Raw genomic sequence first — 27,265 nt, 5'->3', positions numbered from 1 at the left:
AGTCAGTTCGTCAAATTTCTGCCCTGCTAGAAATGCCCGGGGCAACTGTAAGTGCTGTTATTGTGAAGTGTAAACGTCTAGGAGCAACAACGGCTCAGCTGCGAAGTGGTAGTCCACACAAGCTCACAGAACGGGACCTGACATGATAAATTCCCAGTGCACAAAGCGAGGTCCATTCAGAAATGGTTTGTCGAGATAGGAGTGGAAGAACTTGACTGGCCTGCACAGAGCCCTGATCTCAAACCCATGGATCAACTTTGGTGATGAATTGGAACGCCGACTGCGAGAGCCAGGCCTAATCGCCCAACATCAGTGCCCGACCTCCCTAATGCTCTTGTGGCTGAATGGAAGCAAGTCCCCGCAGCAATGTTCCAACATCTAGTAGAAAGCCTTCCTAGAAGAGTGGAGGCTATTAAAGAAGCAAAGGGGGGACATACTCCAAATTAATTCTCATGATTTTAGAATGAGATGTTCGATGAGCAAGTGTCCACATACTTTTGGCCATTTAGTGTACTTTGTATATAAAGTATATATTAGGATCAAAATAAATATGATAGGCGCAAAGGACAGGTAAAAAGTTGAGAGGAAAACCCGCCATGAAAACCTAACCTAGTGATAGTTTTATTTTTCAGTGAAACAATTACACAAATTCTAATGCCAAAGACACACCAGTGGTGTTGAGTGTTACTGAATGGTCTAGTAGTCTCAGTCCTGACCACATTTTTGATATTGCTAATACATTTTTTAAATTTATGATTACATTTTTAATGTCGATAAATCCTTTTTTGATTGAAAAAAAACAATTATTTACATTAATAATTACATTTATATACACTGCTCAAAAAAATAAAGGGAACACTTAAACAACACAATGTAACTCCAAGTCAATCACACTTCTGTGAAATCAAACTGTCCACTTAGGAAGCAACACTGATTGACAATAAATTTCACATGCTGTTGTGCAAATGGAATAGACAAAAGGTGGAAATTATAGGCAATTAGTAAGACACCCCCAAATAAGGAATGGTTCTGCAGGTGGTGACCACACACCACTTCTCAGTTCCTATGCTTCCTGGCTGATGTTTTGGTCACTTTTGAATGCTGGCGGTGCTTTCACTCTAGTGGTAGCATGAGACGGAGTCTACAACCCACACAAGTGGCTCAGGTAGTGCAGCTCATCCAGGATGGCACATCAATGCGAGCTGTGGCAAAAAGGTTTGTTGTGTCTGTCAGCGTAGTGTCCAGAGCATGGAGGCGCTACCAGGAGACAGGCCAGTACATCAGGAGACGTGGAGGAGGCCGTAGGAGGGCAACAACCCAGCAGCAGGACCGCTACCTCCGCCTTTGTGCAAGGAGGTGCACTGCCAGAGCCCTGCAAAATGACCTCCAGCAGGCCACAAATGTGCATGTGTCAGCATATGGTCTCACAAGGGGTCTGAGGATCTCATCTCGGTACCTAATGGCAGTCAGGCTACCTCTGGCGAGCACATGGAGGGCTGTGCGGCCCCACAAAGAAATGCCACCCCACACCATGACTGACCCACCGCCAAACCGGTCATGCTGGAGGATGTTGCAGGCAGCAGAACGTTCTCCACGGCGTCTCCAGACTCTGTCACGTCTGTCACATGTGCTCATGTGCTCAGTGTGAACCTGCTTTCATCTGTGAAGAGCACAGGGCGCCAGTGGCGAATTTGCCAATCTTGGTGTTCTCTGGCAAATGCCAAATGTCCTGCATGGTGTTGGGCTGTAAGCACAACCCCCACCTGTGGACGTCGGGCCCTCATACCACCCTCATGGAGTCTGTTTCTGACCGTTTGAGCAGACACATGCACATTTGTGGCCTGCTGGAGGTCATTTTGCAGTGCTCTGGCAGTGCACCTCCTTGCACAAAGGCGGAGGTAGCGGTCCTGCTGCTGGGTTGTTGCCCTCCTACGGCCTCCTCCACGTCTCCTGATGTACTGGCCTGTCTCCTGGTAGCGCCTCTATGCTCTGGACACTACGCTGACAGACACAGCAAACCTTTTTGCCACAGCTCGCATTGATGTGCCATCCTGGATGAGCTGCACTACCTGAGCCACTTGTGTGGGTTGTAGACTCCGTCTCATGCTACCACTAGAGTGAAAGCACCGCCAGCATTCAAAAGTGACCAAAACATCAGCCAGGAAGCATAGGAATTGAGAAGTGGTGTGTGGTCACCACCTGCAGAACCATTCCTTATTTGGGGGTGTCTTACTAATTGCCTATAATTTCCACCTTTTGTCTATTCCATTTGCACAACAGCATGTGAAATTTATTGTCAATCAGTGTTGCTTCCTAAGTGGACAGTTTGATTTGACAGAAGTGTGATTGACTTGGAGTTACATTGTGTTGTTTAAGTGTTCCCTTTATTTTTTTGAGCAGTGTATGTTAAAACAGCTTTCCATAGTTGGCATGTATAACTTTTTTTTTAACCAAATCTGATGGTTATTTATTAAAAGCAGAATTTTTACAATATTACTTTTATATCAACAGACTCGTCACTCTTGTTGAATAACTCTTAATTGCTTTTGCACAGTAGGCATCACGTCTCTTGCCTACAATATTCCATACAATGTTGCATACAACATTTGAAAGGTCTAGCTGTCATTTTCATCAACACAATTAAAGTTAACATTAGCCCTAGATGCCTTCAATTGGCCAAATTTAGGAATGCACTTCAAATGGATAACTTGAAATAACATGTAGGTAATTAAATAATCGCAAGAAAAACAAGTTTATTTATTAGCCTAGTGGCTTTAAAAGTATTTAAGCATATCATGTGAAATAGGCCTTGTGATTTCGTTGTCACAAACGCAAGAGATACGTTCCCGGACATTTCTGGGGGAATGGCTCTAGCCCTCACCCTCCGATCCACCAGGCCCCAGACGTGCTCAATGGGATTGAGATCTGGGCTCTTCGCTGGCCATGGCAGAACACTGGCATTCCTGTCTTGCAGGAAATCACGCACAGAACGAGCAGTATGGCTGGTGGCATTGTCATGCTGGAGGGTCATGTCAGGATGAGCCTGCAGGAAGGGTACCACATAAGGGAGGAGGATGTCTTCCCTGTAACGCACAGCATTGAGATTGCCTGCATTGACAACAAGCTCAGTCCGATGATGCTGTGACCCACCGCCCCAGACCAAATCGATCCCGCTCCAGAGACCAGGCCTCGGTATAACGCTCATTCCTTTGACGATAAATGCGAAGCCGACCATCACCCCTGGTGAGACAAAACCGCGACTCGTCAGTGAAGAGCACTTTTTTGCCAGTCCTGTCTGGTTCAGCGACGGTGGGTTTGTACGCATTGGCGACGTTGTTGCCGGTGATGTCTGGTGAGGACAAATTTTTACTAATCATTTTTAAAGACAGGGTCCTGAAAAGGGACATTTCTTTTTTTGCTGAGTTTAGAAATATCTAAACATTTTAACAACTCCAAAGCAATTGCATGTGGCACGGGAACCACTGACTCACTGCATTTTTCTATTCTCAAGACACCTGCTGACAACTCTTAACTGGTTAGGACATCTCATGAGATGCCCTAAATATCTGTCAACTAGGGGTGACTCTTTTTTTTCCCATAAGAGAATGAATAAAATGTCTCTATTCTCAGCACTTATGACAAATATTCTATTCTGAGACGGTTTGTGGATACAGGACCAGTTCTTACATCTTACTGCACAATGGTGCAGCTGTACAACATTTTGAGGATCTGAGGACCCATGCCAAATCTTTTCAGCCTCCTGAGGGGGGAATTGGTTTTGTCATGCCCTCTTCATGACTGTCTTGGTGTGCTTGAACCATGTTAGTTTGTTGGTGATGTGGACACCAAGGAACTTGAAGCTCTCAACCTGCTCCACTACAGCCCCGTCGATGAGAATGGGGGCGTACTCGGTCCTCCTTTTCCGTTAGTCCACAATCATCTCCTTTGTCTTGATCACATTGAGGGAGAGGTTGTTGTCCTTGCACCACATGGTCAGGTCTCTGACCTCCTCCCCATAGGCCAGGGGTGGGAAAAGCCAGTCCTCGAGGGCCTGATTGGAGAAAAAGTGTGACACCATCACTTGCAAACACAGCTAATTAATCAAATTGCATTCTAAACTGAAGATCATGAGTAGGTGATTATTGAAGTCAGTTGTGTTAACTGGGGCTGGGGCAAAACTGTGACATCAATCAGGCCCTCGAGGTCTGGAATTGCCCACCCCTGCTATAGGCGGCCTCATTGTTGTCAGTGATCAGTTCTACCACTGTTGTGTTGTCGGCAAACTTAATGATGGTGTTGGAGTCATGCTTGGCCGTGCAGTCGTGGGTGAACAGGGAACATAGGAGGGGACTAAGCACGCACCCCTGGGGGGCCCCCCATGTTGAGGATCAGCATGGCAGATGTGTTGTTGCCTACCCTTACCACCTGGGGGCATCCCATCAGGAAGTCCAGGATCCAGTTGCAGAGGGAGGTGTTTAGTCCCAGGGTCCTTAGTTTAGTGATGAGCTTTAAGGGCACTATGGTGTTGAATGTGTTGCTTTTGTCTCAGTGGTTAATGCAGTGTGGAGTGAAATAGCGATTGCATCATCTGTGGATCTGTTGGGGCGGTATGCGAATTGGAGTGGGTCTAGGGTTTCTGGGATAATGGTGTTGATGTGAGTCATGACCAGCCTTTCAAAGCATTTCATAGCTAAAGACATGAGTGCTACAGGTCTGTAGTCATTTAGGCAGGTTACAACTCCCCCTCCAATACAGCCACTGATTACCAAAACAAGTCACAAATTGCCCTGCCACTTGATCCTGGTTGATGTGTCAACAATCATCTGCAAGTTATGAGCAGTCAGCTGTTCACACACCAAAATGTTGGGAAGACAGGCAACACTTAAAGTAGATGGCCCTAGCTCGCAAAAAGACAGTACTAGACAGCAAATATACAAACATTATACTTATCACTCCTGGAGATATCAGCTGTCCTCTAGCTATAGAATAAGCACAGTGTGTTGCTCACTGCTATCATACTGGTAGTAAAAAAATGGAAGCTATTGCAGTGCATAGATAAGGGTGAGAGCTTAAAGGGATAATTTGGGATTTTGAACTCGTGGATTCCATTTTCATGTCTGTGTCCGGTTTGAAGGAAATTAGCGCCTGCGCAGTTGCTAACAAGAGTTAGTGCAATGACTGGAAGTCTATGGGTATCTGCAGTCATTATGCTAACACTAGTTAGCATTGGCTTGCAAAATAAGCTTTAACTTCCTTCATACTGGACAGAGACCTAAAAATGGCATCCACAAGTTAATCTGTCTTAGTGGGGGGGGGGGGGGGGGGGGGGGGGGCTAACTGAACAAAAATATAAACGCAACATGTAAAGTGTTGGTCCCATGTTTCATGAGCTGAAATAAAAGATAAAATGTTCCATACCACCATTACCTCATGTTTCAGCATGATAACGCACAGCCCCATGTCACAAGGGTCTGTATACAATTCCTGGAAGCTGAAAATGTTCCAGTTCTTCCATGGCCTGCCTACTCAGACACGTCATCCATTGAGCATGTTTAGGATGCTCTGGATCAACGTGTACGACAGCGTGTTCCAGTTCCCCACAATATCCAGCAACTTTGCACAGCCATTGAAGAGGAGTGGGACAACCTTCCACAGTCACGCTGCATGAGGCAAATGGTGGTCACACCAGATACTGGTTTTCTGATCCATACATAACCCAACCATTTCTCTGACCAACAGGTGCATATCTGTGATATCCATAGATTAGTAGCCAATTTATTTCAATTCACTGTAAGTCAAAATCTGACATTGTTGCATTTATCTACACTGAACAAAAATATTAAGGGCCTCTTTGTCAAAATCCCAAAGTATCCCTTTAAAGTGCACAGGGTTCCGTGGCGTCCGGGGTCCAGTTGTCTTTAGGTCCAGGGAAGGTGCTGCACTAGAGTATTTTACTGAGCCTTGTTTATGGTACACACCCAGTTAGATAAAATATCTTATTAAAGCCTTGAACATTGCGACACATACAGTTGAAGTCGGAAGTTTGCATACAATTAGGTTGGAGTCATTAAAACTCGTTTAACGACTCCACAAATTTCTTGTTAACAAACTATAGTTTTGGCAAGTCGGTTAGGACATCTACTTTGTGCATGATACAAGTTTTCCAACAACTGTTTACAGACAGATTATTTCACTTATCACAATTCCAGTGGGTCAGAAGTTTACATACACTAAGTTGACTGTGCCTTTAAACAGCTTGGAAAATTCCAGAAAATTATGTCATGGCTTTAGAAGCTTCTGATAGGGTAATTGACATAATTTGAGTCAATTGGAAGTGTACCTGTGGATATATTTCAAGGCCTACCTTCAAACTCAGTGCCTCTTTGCTTGACATCATGGGATAATCAAAATAAATCAGCCTTGACCCCAGAAAAAAAATTGTAGACCTCCACAAAACAATCCCAGAACAGCAGCAAAGGACCTTGTGAAGTTGCTGGAGGAAACAAGTACAAAAGTATCTATATCCACAGTAAAACGAGTCCTTTATCGACAGGAAGGAAGAAGCCACTGCTCCAACACCTCCATAAAAAAGCCAGACTATGGTTTGACACTGCACATAGGGACAAAGATCGAACTTTTTGGAGAAATGTCCTCTGGTCTGAATAGAACTGTTTGGCCATCATGACCATCTTAATGTTTGGAGGAAAAAGTGGGAGGCTTGCAAGCCGAAGAACACCATCCCAACCGTGAAGCAGGGGGGTGGCAGCATCATGTTGTGGGGGTGCTTTGCTGCAGGAGGAACTGGTGCACTTTACAAAATAGATGGTATCATGAGGGAGGAAAAGTATGTGGATATATTGAAACAACATCAAGACATCGGTCAGGAAGTTAAAGCTTGGTCGTAAATGGGTCTTCCAAATGGACATTGACCCCAAGCATACTTCCAAAGTTGTGGCAAAATGGCCAAGGACAACAAAGTCAAGGTATTGGAGTGGCCATCACAAAGCCCTGACCTCAACCCTATAGAAAATGTGTGGGCAGAACTGAAAAAGCGTGTGCGAGCAAGAAGGCCTGCAAACCTGACTCAGTTACACCAGCTCTGTCAGGAGGAATGGGCCAAAATTCACCCAACTTATTGTGGGAAGCTTGTGGAAGGCTACCTGATACGTTTGACCCAAGTTAAACAATTTAAAGGCAATGCTACCAAATACTAATTGAGTGTATGTAAACTTCTGAGCACTGGGAACGTGATGAAAGAAATAATCCCCTCCACTATTATTCTGACATTTCACTTTAAAAAATAAAATGGTGATCCTAACTGACCTAAGACAGGGAATTTTTACTAGGATTAAAAGTCAGGAATTGTGAAAAACTGAGTAAGTGTATTTGGCTAAGGTGTATGTAAACTTCTGACTTCAACTGTATACCCTTTTCACAATTATGTGCAGACCATAACCAAACTGTACTGGGTAAGGGTTCGTTATTTTTCTTTTTCACATTGTCCTTTCCAGCACGGTTCCGGGAACTATGGTGGATGCCCAACCAGTACAGCTTGGTACAGCTCAGCAGTGTGAAAAGCCCAATACAGTAGCCGAATAACACGCCATCATACAGATCAAGAGGGAGGTGCTTCGTTTCATCAAAAGCTGTGCGCAGTTTATTGTAGTATTCTAAATTTACATAAAAAAAAAAAACAAAGTCTGCCCATGTCCTAGAACCATTATGAAAGTTAACGCACAAATTCAATATACATCTCATTGTATTTTACATAGAGTATAAGAGTATAGGCATGGAGGTGGCATGATTCATTACAAGGCTTAAAAGAATCAGAGAAACAAAAAAAAAGGAATAAATAGAAGGTGCTATCGTCAGCTGAAAAACTAAATCTGAACGGATCTTTTCTTTTTTATAAGTCGAGCAAAAAACAATGCCTGCAATGTGGAGTCCCGAGCTCCCCTTCCTCAACAGAGAGAAGAAATACAAATTCATGTAGGGAGGGAGTCTGGGCCTACAGAAGCAGAGAGAGGAGCAGAGTTGAGTGCGATCGATGACAATGGGAGAGACTAGTTCTTCTGTACAGGTGCATAAATTAGAAACTACATCTGGTGGTTACACACCGCTTATCACTAAAACATCAACATCTAGGAAAAATGTCAGAGGCAAGATCTTGTTTATCTGCTCCTAGTACTGTATTATTTTATCATCTGCTAAGTAAATGCAGACGTCTTGAGTTGACATTAGTGCAGCAAGTTGTTATATTCAGACGATGGTGTCACAGAGAGGGAAGGACAAACCGGAGCTGAGAGACAAACACATTGCATTGTTTTCTTTTTAAAAGCTTCAACAGATTCCAATATGTTGCTTTTTTCTATTAAAAATAAAAAAAGTTGTAAAAGTTCCTAAACTTTTCAGCATGTCAGTTTTTTGGTGATATTCAATTTTTCGGAAAAACTCAAATCATGTAACCCTTTTAAAACAGTTGAAGATAAAAAGCTTTGGGCTATTTCTTTTTTTTAGCTTTTTAATGACGATAAGGTCATTAAAAGTCATGCACGCTGCAAAGAACCTCATGCAGTAGTTATGGTAAACCATTCAAGCACTTTATTAGTTAAGTCATAAATACACACAGCAGCTTCATCAGAGGGTGTCTGATTCCTCTTCCGTTTTTGAATGTGGAGTATTTATAAGGAGCCTTTTGCATGAGAACAGGAAGCAGAGGTCTGCCACGGCTACCTAATGCTGACCTGCTAAAGAAAAATTGTGATTATCAACTTTTTATATATATTTATATATTTATTTTCTCTCCATCGCTCGCTCGGCGCTGCGCACTCATCCACTTGCACTTTCCCCAATCGCTCCCGCTCTCCTTATTTATGGTTGTACACAATGTAACAAAGGTGACAGACCTGAAATTACAATCACCAAAAAACAAACCAAAATACAGCCTGCTGCCCGCCCGCCCATCACTGGCAGTGGCAGCACAGAGGACAAAGTCTGCGTGGTGCTGGGATATCATCAAAGAGGAGGCGGTGGAGGCTCCTTAGAGCTCCTCGAGCTGCTGCCGTAACTGCCTGTACCGCTCTCCTTGAGGTTGAGATTCTCCAGGGCCACGTCTAAAGGCATGATATCCACGCAGCCCATTGCCCCAAAGCTGGCGAAATCTCGCCGCTCGTCCTCGTCCGAGGAAGAGCTCTCCTCGCGCATCAGCGTGCTCAGCAGCAGCTCCTGAACAAACAGGCTGCGGTCGGCGCGCTCGCCCTCCAGCGCCTGCCGCTCCGCCTCCGACATCTTGGGCTCGTTTAACCTGTAGCAGGACAAAGAGGGGAACTGGTTAGCACCGAGCAGAGGCAGGGACTACTGCACTAGTGTTGTCATAACAGAATTTAGACTTTGATACCAGGGTTAGCATCACGATACTCGACCCCACAACAAAAAAGAAAGCGGGGAGAATGACAAGATTTTTCCACACTTTTTTTAATAGAAAAACAAAATTGAATGTTCTAAGTCCACAATGCTTTTTAGGTCTAGGCTAAATCTAGCAACAACACGCACCATGTGGACCGAGGTGATGGAAGACTGATTGATGGAGCTGTGGAGAGAACGTGGCTGCCTTTTCAATGGGTGAGTTAGTTTTACATGGCCCAGTTCTCATTTTAGACCTTTTCATTGGTCCTTAGGTTAAATCTCCATGCAAAACATTCTCCACAAATATTACATCTGCGAAGTACTATCACAGAAACCAAAAAGATAATATGAAATGGAGTCCATATTCTGTCCTCCGTAAATTTCTTGACGTTTCTGCAAATAATAATTTGTACACTAATAAAGCAGCTCAATATTTGCGTGTCAGCATTTTCTTCCTACAACAATCGAGAAACGCAAGGCAGGATTAACCAAGGAATCATCGTGTAATGCGAGCACCCACGTCCTGGGGTTGAGGATGGACGGAATAAAACATTTAGGACAAGGAAATCAGGAAATGTGAGCACGTCCAAGTTGTTAACATTTTAAAAGTCGTGTAGTGTATGCCCAGCATTACTTGTAGAATCGCAATGCTCGGTAGTGGTCGACAACTTGACTTTGAGCCAATCAAAGAGCATGAACCTCCACGTGGGGGAGCTGACAGGAGTGACAAGAAAAGTGGAAAAAAAGTTAGCACCCCTACCCAGTGTCGGCAGTTAAGTACCTATAGATATATAGCCTATTAGTAGCTGAATATAGCGAGAAGCATGCCAGGGGTGTCAAACTCATTCCACAGAGGGCCAAGTGTCTGCAGGTTTTAGTTTTTTCCTTTCAATTAAGACCTAGACAACCAGGTGAGTGAAGTTCCTTACTAATTAGTGACCTGAATTCATCAATCAAGTACAAGGGTGGAGTGAAAACAGGCAGACACTCGATCCTCAGCGGAAGGAGTTTGACACGTGCTATATGTCCTGCATGAATTTACTTTAAAAAAAAAAAGTTTTACATCACACCATGTTCGGGCCATTAGATTTTTGGCCAGTGAGAAAAAAAAGTTTGCATTTGATCCTGTGATGGAGTTTGCAGAACAAATGGCCACTGGATTGATGCAAATAAATCAGGATTTTGCCAGTTAGGCACAGGCTACTTTGTAGTTAACTTTTAATTGAGAATATTTTGGGGAAAGCCTTTACATCTACCCGAAGACAGTTCTCATTAGCATCGTTAATGGTAGTCCAAATTGTGTACACTCATTTACATAGAAGAAAACCTAAAAAGTCTCGCCTGTCACAAATATTGAATAAAATTATATTGGAACTTACTCTGCCGATTGTCTGTGGGGTTGGGCCATCAGTGGGTTAAAAATTCGAGACAAAATTTCCACAAAAAAATATTATTAAACCGACTTCAAAAACGCGGGTCTCCAGATTAGTTTGCTCGTGACCTAAAACGTGTGCACAAGACGAAGTACAGTGCATTCGGAAAGTATTCAGAACCCTTGACTTTTTCCACATTGTAACGTTCCAGCCTTATTCTAAAATGGATTAAATCATTTTCCCCTCAATCCTGACTAGTCTCCCAGTCTCGGCTTCTGAAAAACATCCCCACAGCATGATGCTGCCACCAACATGCTTCACCATAGGGATGATGCCAGGTTTCCTCCAGAAGTGACGCTTGCCATTTAGGCAAAACAGTTCAATCTTGGTTTCATCAGACCAAAGAATCTTGTTTCTCATGATCCGAGTTTGCCTTTTGGCAAACTCCAAGCGGGCTGTTATGTGCCTTGTACTGAGGAGTGGTTTCCGTCTGGCCACTCTACCATAAAGGCCTGATTGGTGGAGTGCTGATTGGTTGTCCTTCTGGAAGGTTCTCCCATCTCCACAGAGGAACTCTGGAGCGCTCTAAGTGACTACTGGGTTCTTGGTTCACCTCCCTGACCAAGGCCCTTCTCCCCTAATTGGTCAGTTTGTCCGGGCGGCCAGCTCTAGAAAGAGTCTTGGTGGTTCTAAACTTCTTCCATTTAAGAATCATTGAGGCCACTGTTCTTGGGGACCTCAATGCTGCCATTTTTTTGTACCCTTCCCCTGATCTGTGTTGCCACAATCCTGTCTCGGAGCTCTACAGGCAATTCCTTCGACCTCATAGCTTGGTTTTTGCTCTGACATGCACTGTCAACTGTGGGACATTATATAGACAGGTGTGAGCCTTTCCAAATCATGTCCAATCAATAGAATTTACCACAGGTGGACTCCAGTCAAGTTGTAGAAACCTCTCAAGGATGATCAATGGAAACAGGATGCACCTGAACTCTATTTCAAGTCTCATAGCAAAGGGTCTGAATACTTAAGGTAATTCCATTTTTTTTTAAAATATTTAATACATTAGCAAAAATGTCTAAAAACCTGTTTTCGCTTTGTCATTATGGGGTGTTGTGCGTAGATTGATGAGGATTAAAAAAAATGTAATCTTGTAATTTTATAATAAGTCTAAAGTAACAAAATGTGAATATTATCCAAATGCACTATACATGCGATGCATGCATACAAACCGAAGTCTTGCAGGTGTTTACTAGGGCTGGGAATTGGCAGGGACCTCACAATACGATATTATCATGATACTTAGGTATGTATTGCGATTTCCACGATTCGACATGTATTGCAATTCGATACTGTGATTTTATTGCGATTGACGTTCCAAACATACTGCACATTTTAGGTTTGCTGCAGAGACAAAGGGCATGAAAAAACTGGTGATCAGTCAGAGAAATAAGAGCTGAAAACATGTTGACTCACTATTTAAAAAGATTTAGAACAAGCTATAGGATGAAATATACTGCCGTTTTGATAAGTCAAATCAATACGAGAGTCAAATATCGATATAATTCTGTCCCAAAACTACTATCGATTTTTTTCTCCGATCACTAGTGTTTACATGGTTTTGCACACGTGCCAGGTATACAAATTACAACGGCAGTTCCGGCGCTCTAAAAAGTCAGGCGAATAATACTTTCCTGTGAATATTTTGTCTCAAATTTCGACCCACTGAAGGACCAACACAGAATCATTATAGTAAGTTCAAATGGTATTTTATTGTAAGGACACTTTCCAAGCTGTTGCAGGCTTTATACCAAGAATTGGTATCACAGATTTATTAGGCAGCGCTAATGGATACACAAAGTGGTGAAAAAGCGCACCACAAACAAACAGGCATTCCCATGCCGTCGCCTCTTCAGAAAGTTGCAGGGAAAACGAATCACTGATGCGTTCTGTTTATGCCTTATGATAAACTCTTTCGTTTGATAAACAATTAGTTGATTTCGTGAGACATTTGATAGAACAAAAACGAACAAAATTCTAGTACCAAACTGTTTTTCACGTTGTAGTATCGAAAAAGGGTAGTAGGAGGAGACCTGTGAGTCTATGGGTGTGGAGAGAACAAGAGGAGGGAGACACTGTGGGAGATACCATGCAAGTGGGGAGGGGACAGAGCAGACCCTGCCACTCGGGGCATTCAACACCTGGGGCCTGATAGCAGTAACAGTGAACAGTGTGTGTGTATACAGATCCTTCCACTTAGAATATAGTCAAGTAATTTTTTAAAGCCTCTGTTCACATGTACACCTCAGGGGGATCGACCAACTCACCGTGTGAGCAGGAACTGGGAGCTGTGGGAGGCCATGGGGTTGCTCTCGGCCACGCCAGCCGAGTTGGCGACGGCGCTGGGCGGGGGGATAGTGGCGCTGATGTTGCCGCCGGGGTTGGAGCGTCGCGTGGTGTTCCTGGCCGTCTCCAGCTGTTGCCGGGCCGCCTGGGCCTGCTGGCGCTCCAGCTGCAGCTGCATCTGTAACTGCTGCAGCTGAGATGCGGATGGACCCGACGAGTTGAGCTGGCCGCCCGCCGAACGCCGCACGCCCGACAGCTGAGACAACAGCTCTGTGGGAGGAGAGATGAAGAAGTGTGTTCTGAGTTTCTTCTAGTGAGATGAATAGTTTCAAACTAGGCTCCAGTAGAGACAGGTGAATGTGATATACAGGAAGACTGTCACAGAAAAGAGGCGCGGCACTATGACTGCGGGTTATACTTCCTACGAGATCAGAGCCAGAGCCATTACGTCTCACGGAAAGATAGCCACTGAAGTCAACATTCAAGTGACTCCAGTACAGACTGGTGAATAAAATACAGCAGAAGTGAACACAGATCAGGGAGTAAAGAGCAGACAACCAGATTCTCTATCCATCTCAATGGGAAAGACCCTGCTTGTCGTTAACTATACAGATAGAGACTGGTCAGACCAGGTGCACTGCTCACCTGCTATGGGGTCCATGGCTTCCCTGTTACTGGGTGAGTACGAGGAGCTCTGTGAGGAGGAGAGCCCCCCGGTGGAGCTGCTAGTAAAGTGCATGTTGGTCCTGCGTGCCCTTGGACCGCCCAGCCCGCGGCCGGGGTGGAACATCCGACGCACGTGCCGGACGCCGCTGGACTCATCGTAAACCAGGCAGGTTAAGGAGCAGAGTTGAAAGGGTTCGCAAGTACTTGGAATAATCAGAAATAATACACACCCTGCCCACAATGGTGTACACACACGCGCAGAAGCAGACACACGCAGACAGAGAAGAGCTGCATTAAAAAGATATTAAATCTCTCGGTGCTCTGTGTTCAAGTGTGAGATGAGCAGCAAAGTCGTCGGTCACATGATTGGGGTCCCCGCCCGGCAACGCGGCACATATTGGACAGATCTGAAATAAAGCAAGCAGTAAACACCCTCTGGATATATTCAACTGACCACTCAAGTTATTTTAAGATATTGACGAGCATCAGTTGTAAAATAATCATTTGAGAATTGTGTTAACGCGTCCATGAGCCCTGGAATCTAAGCTGGATGTATGAGACGTCATTGGCTACAATCTTTCCCATAGATTTTTATAGGAGGACGTAAACGCCAAAACATTCTATTGAAACCAATGGAGGACACTTTTTTTTTTTAAGCAAAAGGGCAACAGAGCTAAACTGGGGGAAAGGTCTCTCCCATCTTAGTAACGATAGATGAAACACTAGGATGATGTGTCCACTCACCACCTCTGTGGAGGTCTCTGTATGCTCTGAGGCGACATGCTCCTGTAGGGATGTCTCTGTGTATCCCATTTTACCACAGTAAGGACAAGAAAAGCTCTGGGGCTGCTCTACTGAGAACGCCTCACCGCCGTAATACAGGTCTGCAAAGAAAACAATCCATCTTTAGAGTCACTGTTATCATCATCATAACACAAACGTTTTATATAAAATACAATAAGGGCAAAGTGTTTTTCCTGACCACATGACCAGACCAGGAAGAACTCCAAGCCCTGCTTGGGCCACGTGGTCAAGAAAAAAAACTCTTGTTATAAATGTCAAATGTTTCATCTACGCAGCAAATGTCCTTACCAAAATCTACCCTGGTTAATATACACTGCATGGCGTGTTCTGTCGTGTGTCTCGTTGTGGTGGCGCCGCTCTCGTAGCACGACGCGCACAGGTCGTAGTCGTAGCAAATTAAACACTTGTACCGGCGCCCTCTGAAGTTCCCTTTTAAACACGCGTCACAGCTCACACCTGCAAAACAAGGGTGAGGACTGAATGTCAACGTATAGGCTAATTGCATACCTGATAGCGTGGTCTAGTGGAGTAGGCCTACGACCAGAGAAAGAGGAGGAGAGAGGGAGAGAGAAAGTACAGTCTGCTCCTAGGCTGGCTGACACTCATCAGCCTGTCTTTGGCACTGACACTAATCCACAAATGCCAACCGAGAAGAGAATCCACCTAAAAGTCAGTAGCAAGTCATTAAGGAATGCCAGTGTGTGTGTGTGTACCTGGCTGGCACTGAATAATAGTGCCCCATCTTATCGGCTCTTATGCATTTGTACGTATTCTTTCCCCATTTGTTGCCCGGGCTTTATATTACAATGTAATAAACTAAGCAGACCTAAAGAGCAGAAAGACAGACAAAAGAGATGATCTGGAGAACATAAACAGAGCACGTAGACAAAGTGAAAATAAAAGAACAATTTAAAAAGACACCCAATTGTCCGCTTCCTGTCCCTTTGTGCCCTTTCTTTGTCATCATATCATGATCATTTCCTCCTTCAGACAGGCGTTATCTAAACTGCTATAACCACCACCTTCACTTTGTTACTGCTTCGTTTAAAATCAGACAATTTCACCACTGTTATAAAGCCAAGGCATTTACCACATAGGCCTATCACTCCTTAGGCAACTGACAAAACTGATACAAAGTGTAGGAACTGAAAAAGGAAAAGGCTAGGCTGTGCTGCTCTTTCTTGCTCACATACAGTCAGACATTTATGAGAACGGAGAACTTATGTAGATTGGTCATTCAATTATCCGGATTCTCAACATTTTCAATTTGAGAATATGCCTTTGCTCTGTGATGATGACAACAGCAGCTGACTTCCCATCCTTTGATGACTATCAAGCACTAATGGAAAATGGTACCAAATGAATTACACCCATGAGCTACACTACTCAGAGGCCAAGGGCCTCATTTATAATTTTATACTAAATATCTGCGGGCACTATTCCTGAAATGACTACATATGCACGTTTCCCGTTATAAATCAGACCTGTCGTAAAACTGTGCTCGCGCAAACGAGCATTATTCTGCCGCCTGAATAACGCCCATCATTCACCTTTCCAAGTTACAATAATCCCCCTTTTTGCTGAATACTTTGGAAGTATTGGAATTAGGCCAAGACAGAATATCTAAAAGGAAATATCAATAGCTAACTTGATTAAATGTGCTGGCAGATTATTTTTTATTTTTTTACAGTGACATTTGCTGTTTCAGAAATACGAAAACAATTGCAACTTGCTGTGAACCTCTAAACATATAATTTAATTCAATAATGTTTTGCATTTACTTTCTCCTGAATCTAAATATGCTGCACTGCCCGCGAATTCTTAAATATGGTCAACTCTGGATTTTTGTTTTTACTATAGTAGGCCTACTTACACGCAAAAAATATGAACTGTCTGTTCACCTGTTAAATTACACCATACCTTATAAATCGCTTTCAGGTGAATAGAGAAAAAAACATTCAATGATAATAGCCTATCTAATAGGCCCAATTAAATGAGAGACGAGCATGCTAATCTGTTGTATGGCTACTTCGAATATGAACTCATCGTGGCTAGAAAAGGTGCAATGATTGATATATTTATGTTTATAAATGAAAGTGTCTTGGCTACTCGAGAAATTTGACATAACAGTATTCAGACGTAGCCTACAAAATGTCAATGGAAAAGGAGAACCGCCTGTTCTACCGTTAAACTGTGTTCAGGATCGCATAGATAAAAATACTTTAAATACCGGTAGCTTATCTATTTACTGCTGTGAAGTGGGTCCAATTAAATGAGAGATGTTAGGATAGGCTACCATTCGTCCCTTGTTGCAGGCCTATAAGCTATTTCACGAGTATGAAACCATCACAGTCAGAAAAGGTGAGGAATTTTAATTGGAAATCGATGTAATTATTTTAGAATGAATGCAAAGATAAAATAAATAGTTTCTCACGAACAGCAAATTATTGCATCTTGTTATTATATTTAGCTACCTGTTTTTTGTTATGTATAAGTCATAATTTATTCCCCATTTGCTTTCTTGCAAAGCAATACTTCAACCACTAGAAACTGTACGTACGCATGATCTAAAGTTTGTGGGAGGATAACCACATTGACTCACGTCAAGTTCAGTTTTTATAAATGCCAACTTTTGCGTGAAAACTGGTGCACGCATGTTCTGGGGCATATTTTGTACGTATACAATCGTTTATAAATGAGGCCTGTTGCAAAATGTTGCTTTTCTGAAGCAAACGAAACGGGGAAGGACCTACCTGAATTTGCCCAATAGAAAATCTTGTTATACTTGCAAAACGGTGTCTTTCACACCACAGAATGACAGTTTGTGCCATCATTCTTTTACCAAACTTTGTATCTGCACTGTTCAAGTAAATTTCAAACTTTGCAATCATTTATTTCAGTGTCACTCCTACTGTGGAATTGCCCCTATGCAATGCTTGTCTGGACTCTGGAGAAAGGTAGTCTGGGAACCAGTCCTTTTAGCTAACATTCCACCCCTGTCATTTGCCAAAGAGACTGATGGCCTTTCGGCAATCTCAATATGTAGCCGGATTTACGGCACAGTTGCTGATTGGTAGACGGAAACATGAATATTTTCCATGACAATGTTATGGGACATGGGGTGCGCGCAAATTTGGTACAATATAGAATTGTAAGAACAAACAGTCTCAGTCGGTATTCACGTAATAAGGAATTCCCCTCGACCACAAATTGGGGGAAAACTAAATTATTTCCTATTGATCTCCATTATAAAAGATTTGTTATACAGAAATAACAAAACAGTCACAAAAAGCTACTGTGTTGTTCAATGTGCATGTAGCCAAGTAAAAAAATTCCAACCTAAGGTTCGCACGTAGGGAAATAGAGCCTGCGAGAAGAGCCCTGTGGCTTCAGACTATTCGGTGTGGGAAATATAGGGACGCCGTGTTCAAGTAGACTACACGTAGCTGTGTGTGTGGAAAACATATCGCAGGTAAGACATTTCACTCCATTCACTACTTGTAGCTGTATAGTCCATTTGTGTTGTTGGTCTAGGCTAACTTAACATTCCGGTCAGTAAAACTACAATATTACGTTTTTCTAAGTAGTAAGAATGCTAGGGAGCAGGACATTTTTAAAAGTAATCTTTAGACATGTTGTACTTTTCTTAAAATGTAGTTTTGTAATTGACTAAAACAAATAAATAGATTAAGAAAAATGTCATTTTAAAAAGTTAAGTTTTGGCTGTGAGCCAGTGGGGTAATCTAAGCAACAACAGGTTGATTTCCCCACAGGTAAGTAGGGTCACAACATTCTATCTGATACCGACTGTGTGAATACCGTTACAACCTGCTGCAGTCATTCCCTTGTGAGAAGGTAGCGTCAATGCAAGATCACGTTGTTCAAAGTGGCTAGAGAGGACTCCGTAATGAGAGAAACAATGATACAGAAAATATTAGCCTACAAGATTAAAATCGAGCTACGTTTGCTTCAGTTGCAACCCATATTTTTTTTCATGTAATTGATTTAACTAGACAAGTCAGTTAAGAACAAATTGTTATTTACAATGACGGCCTACCCCGGACGACGCTGGGCCAATTGTGCGCCGCCCTATGGGACTCCCAATTACAGCCGGATGTGATTCAGCCTGGACTCAAATCAGGGACTGTAGTGACGCCTCTTTCACAGAGATGAAACGACTTAGACCGCTGTGCCACTCGGCAGCCCATTAATGGGGAAAGTAATGTAAAACTGGCACCTGTCGTCATTCCTTGCACATATGCTGATTATCATGACGATCATGACTCCTCTCTTATTAAAAAGTGGAACTGACAGCATTTTAGCAACATGAAATCTTTTCAAATCTTTTTAGTCACCCACCAGGAAGAATTACACTTTTTCCTTCTTCTGACAAGCAAGCACTTACATATGGTAATTTTCATAAATTCATAGAATGTTTGGGAATGACGTATAGTAAGGCATTTGTGAAAATTCTATAGCAATATAAAATGGGAAAGCGGCCGTGTGTTTTAACAATTAATAGACACTGCAGTCAATAAAGCTGCAAATGAAGTGGAATTAACCGATGCGAGCGCATCAGTCTAATTTCATAAAGTAGATGACTGTTGACTCATTTATACTCGCTTCTGTGTCCTATTCAGCCCGTGGGCCTGGTGTTTGACGGTGCATCCCGAATGGGTGGCAGCAGCAAACAATGTACCAGGTCAGCTGATATCAATAGTTTTGGGACTACCAAGACATGTATTGGTGAATTTTATACAACGGGTGGGTCTAATCCTGGATGCTGATTGCGTAGCCGGAAGTCTATTCCACAAGTTACCACCGGCTAAAGCTATGACGTTGAAATGCCAATTTACTCTGTTCCATCTCACTGCGGAATCCACGGTCTCCTCAGCCCAGCCAATTTACAAAATATTATCTCCACTGTAAAAGGTATCGAGACATTATTCCCCAATTCTTTTAGACTAGCAATTGGTTTTCAATGGCGTAGATGTGTATAAACCTTGTTGTTAGTCTCTGACATTTGCAACACTGTTTCAATACCATAGCAATGAATGTGTAGGGGTCGGGACAAGAAAAACAGGCAGGCAGATTTTCTCAGCCAATTGAAATCATTAAATCAGCATAAACTGTATGGATATATACAAAGACATATCAATAGAAAACAGGTCAAATGAAACGAAATGCAGCTAGTTTGCAGTCTTTCCAGCTTCAGTTTGAAGTGATTGTGTTAGCTATATTTTTGGCTAGCTCCTCTGAACAACAGTGTCCTGACGAGAGACCACATGTTCTATGCCAGGTGAAATTGCTCATCATTAGCTCATTGTTATGGATAAGGTTGCAAAGGGTCGGAATTTTTCCGGGAAATTTCCGGAATTTTTCCATGGTAAGTTAAGCCTGGGAATTTAGCTTCAATTCATCAAAAATGTTAGCTTATAACAGTGAACCTTTGTTGGTTAAACTATCCCCATTTCAACGGAATTGCAACCCTCTGCATGCACAATGCATTCTTCCCTCACATGTACAGCTGATTCTCAAGATCTTGCACACTTATGAGATGCTATTGAGCCCACACTAGCACACTGTCTGAGCCAAGGACTACATGCTTTCTGGTAAGTTTTGATTACAACACAGGGTGGAATGAATATTTTTTACATGATTTCTTGTTAACTAGTAAATAGTAGCCTACAGCAAAGTGTTTTTAAATCATTTCTAACAACTTCTGCTAGTTAGTTTTTGCTACCATGTGGGTTTTTAGCTTACTTGAGCCTGCTAACTGAGGAGTGTTAATTCACATGTTTCCGTAAACGTTTCATTTTAAAATATTTATTTTACAAAATAGTTGTAACTTCTTTGGGCTAGGGGGCAGTATTCGGAGGTTTGGATGAATGAGGTGCCCAAAGTAAACTGCCTGTTACTCAGGCCCAGAAGCTAGAATATACATATAGTACTGGATTGGTAGTATTGGATAGAAAACACTCTAACGTTTCCAAAACTGTTAAAATAATGTCTGTGAGTATAACAGAACTGATATGGCAGGCGAAAACCCGAGAACAATCCACCCAGAATTGTTTTTCTTCCCCAGCTCACCACTGATGACAATGGCTGGGAATGGGAATGTAAAAGGAAGTCCTCTCAGATTGCAGTTCCTAGGGCTTCCACTAGATGTCAACAGTCTTTAGAAAGAGTTTCAGGCTTGTTTTTTGAAAAATTTGCTAGAATTTGTAGTTTTTGTAAGTGGCTCCCATTTTTGCTGTAGCGTTCATTGCGCGTTCCGGTGAGGGAGCGAATTTCATTATTTAGCTCCGGTATTCTCCGTCTTAAATTTTATCGTTTATTTACATATTAGGGTACCTGAGGATTGATTAGGAACGTTGTTTGATATGTTAGGAAGAGGTTTATTGGTTACTTACGGGATTCTTTTGTATACATTTTGAACGAGTGAAACCGGTGGATTACCGAGTCAAGCGCGCCAATGAAACTGACTTTTTTGGGATATAAAGAAGGACTTTATCGAACAAAAGGACCGTTTATTATATAGCTGGGACCCTTCTGATTGCAACCAGATGAAGATCTTCAAAGGTAAGTGATTTATTTTATAGCTATTTCTGACTTTCGTGACGCCTCTGCTTGGTTGGAAATGTATGTAATGCTTTGTGTGCGGGGCGCTGTCCTCAGATAATCGCATGGTGTGCTTTCACCGTAAAGCCCTTTTGAAATCTGACAAAGCGGCTGGATTAACAAATTAAGCTTTTAAATGATGTATGACACTTGTATTTTCATGAATGTTTAATATTACGACTTCTGTAATTTCGCGCTCTGCAATTTCATCGGATGTTGTCGAGGTGGGACGCTAAATCCGTAAGAAGTTAATCTAACTGCTTAACTATTTATCTGTACATGGAATTGTATTTTAAATGTTTTATTCTAATCTTTACAAGGAAATGCCACAGGCACTATCTGATGTGTGGAAACATTTCATTACAGCTAATGTAGAAGGAAAAGTTGTGTACATTTGCAAATACTGTGCCAAATCATGTGTGAAGAATGCAACAAAGATGCAGCATCATCTGGCCATGTCCATAAAGTTCCCTAAGCGCTCACAACAAGCAACCTCTGACAAAAGTCCCTCTACTTCTATTTGAGGTGAAAATGATGAATCAGACACCTAATCGATAGCAACAGCTCATTGTCCTCCTGGAATGAGAATTCGCTTTTTTTTACTCAATGGAGGAACGTAGTCAGAGAAATGCTAAAGAATGTCTTGCTCGAGCTGTGTATGCAACTGGTTCACGTCTGATGCTCACAGGTAATGTGTATTGGAAGAGATTTCTGAATGGTCTTCACCCAGCATTCACCCCTCCAACCAGACATCCTTTATCTACTAATTTCCTGGATGCAGAGTTCAAGTGAAGGTCAAGCAAATCATAGAGAAAGCAGACTATTGCAATCATCTCTGATGGATGGTCAAATGTTCGTGGGCAAGGAATAATTAATTGCATCAGCTCTACCCCTCAACCAGTATTCTACAAGAGCACAGACACAAGGGACAACAGACACACCGGTCTCTACATTTCAAATGAGCTGATGGCAGTCATCAATGACCTTGGACCACAGGAAGTTTTTGCACTGGTGACAGACAATGCTCTGAACATGAAGGCTGCTTGGTCTAAAGTGGAGGAGTCCTACCCTCACATCACACCCATTGGCCGTGCTGCTCATGCATTGAATCTGCTCCTCAAGGACATAATAAGGAAATGGTTAGGTATGTGAAGGGTCATCAAGTTATAGCAGCAATCTACCTCATCAAGCAAAGTGAGAAGAATAAGAACACCACATTGTAGCTGCCCAGCAACACCCGTTGGGGAGGGGAAGGAGTCTCTCCAAGAAATGGCCATATCACAGTCTGGCGATATGGACAACCCCATCAAGAGGATCCTCCTGCCTGATTTTCAGACTCTGCTTGCAGATGTAAGATAAGAAATCCGTACTGCCCTGCCCACTTCACTGTTGCTCCAAGCAGAGGAAACTGCAGTTCTGAAATACATCAGAAAGTGTGTATACTTCTGCCTGAAGCCCATACACGCCGCAGCGTACATGTTGGACCCTAAGTATGCTGGCAAGAGCATCCTGTCTGGTGCAGAGATCAACAAGGCCTATGTTGTCATCACTACCGTGTCTCACCACCGTGGCCTGGATGAGGGCAAGGTTCTTGGCAGTCTGGTGAAATACACTTCCAAGCAAGGGCTTTGGGTCGTGCCATAATTTTACAGATGCACGTTGAAAAGCTTTTGGGAGATGTGATGGATCATTCAATATTCCCTTTTGTTCAGTGAAATCCTCCCATGTGAAGAGTCAACTCAGTTCAATTTGTAACTACATTGTTTTTGTTTTATTGGAAGGTTGTAATAATTAGCAATTATGTCTACTTACAAAGGTACAATTTATATGTTTCTGTCTCCATATGATACAGTAAATTTATCCAATGCAAAAAACATCTACATTTAAATGGTATTCATTTGCATACATTTCCATTAATTCCCATGGAAAGTTTCCACCTACGTATATTCCCCAAAACGTGCAACCCTAGTTATGGATGTATCGAAATAAGCCGTTTTCTAGTGACATTTAAACAAATGCAAATGCAGCTACTTAGCTGTTATTCTGGCTGCACTGTTTGACATGACTGTAAGTTGGCCGTAGTTGACTAGCTAGCAAGCAAGCAATGGATAAGAAGGTTGCCAGCCGGTATGGCAATATAACATTTAGAACGAATGACTGGGTTGCGTTTGTAACAGTTGTAACTTTACTGCGTCCCCTCGCCCCGACACGGGCGCGAACCAGGGACCCTCTGCACACATCAACAACAGTTAACCACGAAGCGTCATTACCCATCGCTCCACAAAAGCCGCGGCCCTTGCAGAGCAAGGGGCATCCCTACTTAATGTCTCAGAGCAAGTGACGTAACTGATTGAAATGCTACTAGCGCGCACCCGCTAACTAGCTAGCCATTTCACATCCGTTACACTCAACCTCCTTTCAACCTCCTCCTTTTCCGCAGCAACCAGTGATCCGGGTCAACAGCATCAATGTAACAGTAAAACTTTATGTCGTCCCCTCGCCCCGACACGGGCGCGAACCAGGGACTCTCTGCACACATCAACAACAGTCAACCACGAAGCGTCGTTACCCATCGCTCCACAAAAGCCGCGGCCCTTGCAGAGCAAGGGGCAACCCTACTTAATGTCTCAGAGCAAGTGACGTAACTGATTGAAATGCTACTAGCGCGCACCCGCTAACTAGCTAGCCATTTCACATCCGTTACACGTTCATAGACACAGAACAAATTGACTGGGCCGTGTCTCTGGCAACCAAACCGATATACATCTTGTGGATGGATGAAATAGTATGAATAAAATTTTGAATGGAAATATGTCAATAATTATTTGAACATTTTGTTAACCTATTGTATAATGTGATAATGCCCTCAGTCTGTTTTCGACTATGTCTTGGACCTAACAACACCCGTGCCAACATATCATTCAAACACCGGCTTCTCTGGCATCATCACTTAAATATTTATGTTTAACTGCATCCATCTATTCTGCCAACAATGCCGTACTGTATGTCATGGAATTTTGAGTCAAATATAACCTATTTTAAAAACCTCTTATAAAGTTGGTTTTGAAGCATAAACTGGTCATTTATATTTTTTGACTGATATGATTGCAGATATGAAACATACAAAGTAGTTAAAACACTGAGGAAATCAATAGTGACATAAGGATATTATTTTAACATTTATTTTATTGTTTTGACAATATCGCAATATTATTTTTCTGCTAGTTGGCTGTACCTGCACCAAAACTCCACTATTTTCCCCTTATAACTTGTTCTCCATCTTTTTAAAATAGGGAGCCAATTTGTTTTCCTCACTTATTTCCAAGACTGCTCAAAACTCGTTCTCTCATAGCTCTCTTGTCCCTCCGCAGCAAACACATGGTGAGAAATATGTTGGTGAGAAATATGGACCATGGAATCGCAATAAGATCACAGTATTGAAATTGCAATACATATATAATCTAAATACATATTGGCACCTAAGTATTGTGATAATATCGTATTGTGAGTTCCCTGGCAATTCACTTATTTTGAGCAACCAAAAAAGATATATCTATTTGAGGGGGAAAAAAGCAACTTGCAGGATATAAAATAGGCTATTCACAGTGAACTGGCAGAGAAGTTTGAATGGCGAGGGTCATTCTGTGGTGATCACATTTGTAAAAATGCAATAAACAGGAATGCTGTTCTCCCAGCAACAGAATGCCCAACGTTTGAATGGTTCCAATCAAATATATGAATTAAGTTAGAACGTTTTCCTATCAATCTAATTTGCATAAACATTGTGATTGGATGATAGCTGTGGGGGTTATCAAATTAGTATTAAACCCTCTGATCTCCTAGAGCTCATTAATGATAGAATGTTCATATTTGAAGATTTCCCAAAAGGCCAGTCTCTTTTGCTAATGACAAGAGTGGACACGAGTGGAATGTAATAGCTGAACAGAGCGCAACCAGGCTAGGGATAAAGGTGTGCTGCCTAGAAAAACATCCTATTTGGAACCTGTATGTCATTTTGACATAGCTAGCCAATGCACCAATTCACCGACTTCATAACAGGCCTTAATAATATTTGCACAGATCCTCTGCAGCAGCCCAGCTAAAATGAATTATTCTCCAATCCTCACCAGAAACGTGTCTAAAGTGAAAAATGATGATCCTTAGTTAGCTACAACGTTATCTTCATTGGAAAAAAGCCTGACCTGGCTAGTCATCCAGACCTAACATGGCACAAGTGAACAAATGTGTCTAGCAAGCCAGATTGAGAAGGCTAGCTATCAAACTGGTTGTTCTCCAAATCCGTGTTCTAACAGAGTTAACTTGGCTAACTAGCTGGCTAACCTTAGCTAACTTGTGTTAGCTAACTTCACTCTGCTTACAGTTACCTAGTTTGCCGGTATACGGTACTCTTCTGCTCCGATAACCCTAACTAGCTAGTTAACGTTAATGAGTTTAATTAGAATAGGTAGCTAACGTACGATAATTGAGTGACGATAGACGAGCTAGCTGACTAGTTAGCTAGTTTAACAAACTAGCTAGATAGTTAGATACATGCCTAGGTTTGGCCCACTGTGACGGAGGGCCTCAAACTAACGATACCTTGATGACAGTGCATTCAATGATCAAAACCTTGGTGACTGAGTGTTTCAGCACGAAGTCCAGTTAACTAACTAGCTATGAAAACAATCTGTGGCCATACCAAAATATACCACGCATTCACCCTTCCATTCCCAGTCTGGACACTTTAAACTAGCTGCTACTACTACTGTGTACAGCGTTGAATAACGCTAGTTAGCTAGCTAGTTAACGTCCTAGCTAACTAGTTAGCAACCGTCGGACCATCATCAGTTCAGCTAGCTAGCGTTAGCACGCTAATTAGCATTAGCTAACTCGCTATAAGAAAATGCCCCTCACTAGAAGTATGACTTCTTTGAAACATGACTGTTAATTAATTCGTTGACTGTCGTTAAAGAAAAACTGCCTGGTTCCACCCAGTTATCAGGAGGTTGAGAAAAGGTTGACAATTCATGGTGGCCGCCATCATGAGCCCTGTCCAATGCATTGCCATACAAAACATGGCATGTTAGCTAGCAAGCTTCAGTGCTCAGTCTGCGACGCTAAGGACGTCTATTTTCCACTTACCCTCATGTCGGGACATCCTACAGACGATGACACAGCCCCCTCCTGGGGCTCCCAAGCACGGATCACGAGGAAAAGATACCGTTTTTGAGGGATAACCCTTGGACGCGATTTCTCTTTCCTATTTTCTCTTTAAGATGGATACTGAGCTTACAGTTCTCTGCTTCCCCCTCCCCGTCTGTCATGAAGAAGTACTGAGACAGAGCATTCGCAGTCTTCTGAAGAAACACTAGGAGGCGCCCTTCACAATAATCTATTTTGTGGTTGTTCAACTGAAGAGGGTAATTAAAAAAAAAAATTAACTGAGACTAAATTAAGTTATGAATTAAAGTTAAATTAAGTTATTCACCCAAGCCCTGACTAGTTTGATGTAAAAAAAATAAAATAAATCCCTATGCTGCAGGATCCATGGATCATGCCCATCACTCTTTCTCCACATCGACCTGTTACACTGGTGGCAGCAGTGGGATGGCCTTTGGAGGAGCTTACCGGTTTGCATTTAGGGCTTGGTGCAAATGCAAGGACGTTTCGAGAGAGAGGGGTAATTCTGTAGCATGGCATAGCTATGTGAGAATACTACTGCCTCTGCCCTCGAGGCCAGGGCTTTCGTGGCGCAGTGAATAGTGCTCTCACCACAGGATACATGGATCCCCCTTACAGCTCACTCTCCACATTTACCTGTTACATACATTATACTTACACAACCATAGACATTGGTCAGGATAGGTGCATCCTCCAGTACTGGGCGATGGAGACCAATACCCCCCCCCCCCCCCCCCCCCCGCCTAATTAATCTACAATGAATCGAAAACACTGGAAATGGTAGGTTAATAAAACAATATGTTAAGGATACTGCCATTATTCTTTACTTGATAAAACTATTGGTTCAAAAAGTACATAAGCTGTCAGAT

General features: G+C 42.6%; 1 protein-coding gene across 1 annotated transcript; it reads right to left on the bottom strand.

Annotated features, from left to right (window-relative positions):
• Positions 1-7,634: 7,634 nt before the first annotated feature.
• On the bottom strand, positions 7,635-26,574 carry LOC129818775 (E3 ubiquitin-protein ligase KCMF1). The gene is made up of 7 exons (XM_055875008.1): positions 26,358-26,574; positions 14,883-15,050; positions 14,535-14,674; positions 14,096-14,197; positions 13,770-13,947; positions 13,106-13,394; positions 7,635-9,304 (listed from the first exon to the last, which is right to left on the bottom strand). The coding sequence occupies exons 1-7, from the start codon at positions 26,371-26,373 to the stop codon at positions 9,016-9,018; spliced, it is 1,182 nt and encodes a 393-aa protein (XP_055730983.1). The 5' UTR covers positions 26,374-26,574; the 3' UTR covers positions 7,635-9,015.
• Positions 26,575-27,265: the final 691 nt, after the last annotated feature.

The sequence above is a fragment of the Salvelinus fontinalis genome, chromosome 21 (assembly GCF_029448725.1).
Source record: "Salvelinus fontinalis isolate EN_2023a chromosome 21, ASM2944872v1, whole genome shotgun sequence".
Taxonomy (NCBI): domain Eukaryota; kingdom Metazoa; phylum Chordata; class Actinopteri; order Salmoniformes; family Salmonidae; genus Salvelinus; species Salvelinus fontinalis.
This window is presented reverse-complemented; position numbering and strand designations above follow the sequence as displayed.

Excerpts from the sequence above, each read along its gene's own strand:
- LOC129818775 (XM_055875008.1), bottom strand. Across the intron at positions 13,395-13,769 it reads AGCCATGGACCCCATAGCAG|AGCTGTTGTCTCAGCTGTCG; the intron begins GTGAGCAGTGCA and ends CTCCTCCCACAG. Across the intron at positions 9,305-13,105 it reads TCCCAGTTCCTGCTCACACG|GTTAAACGAGCCCAAGATGT; the intron begins GTGAGTTGGTCG and ends GTCCTGCTACAG.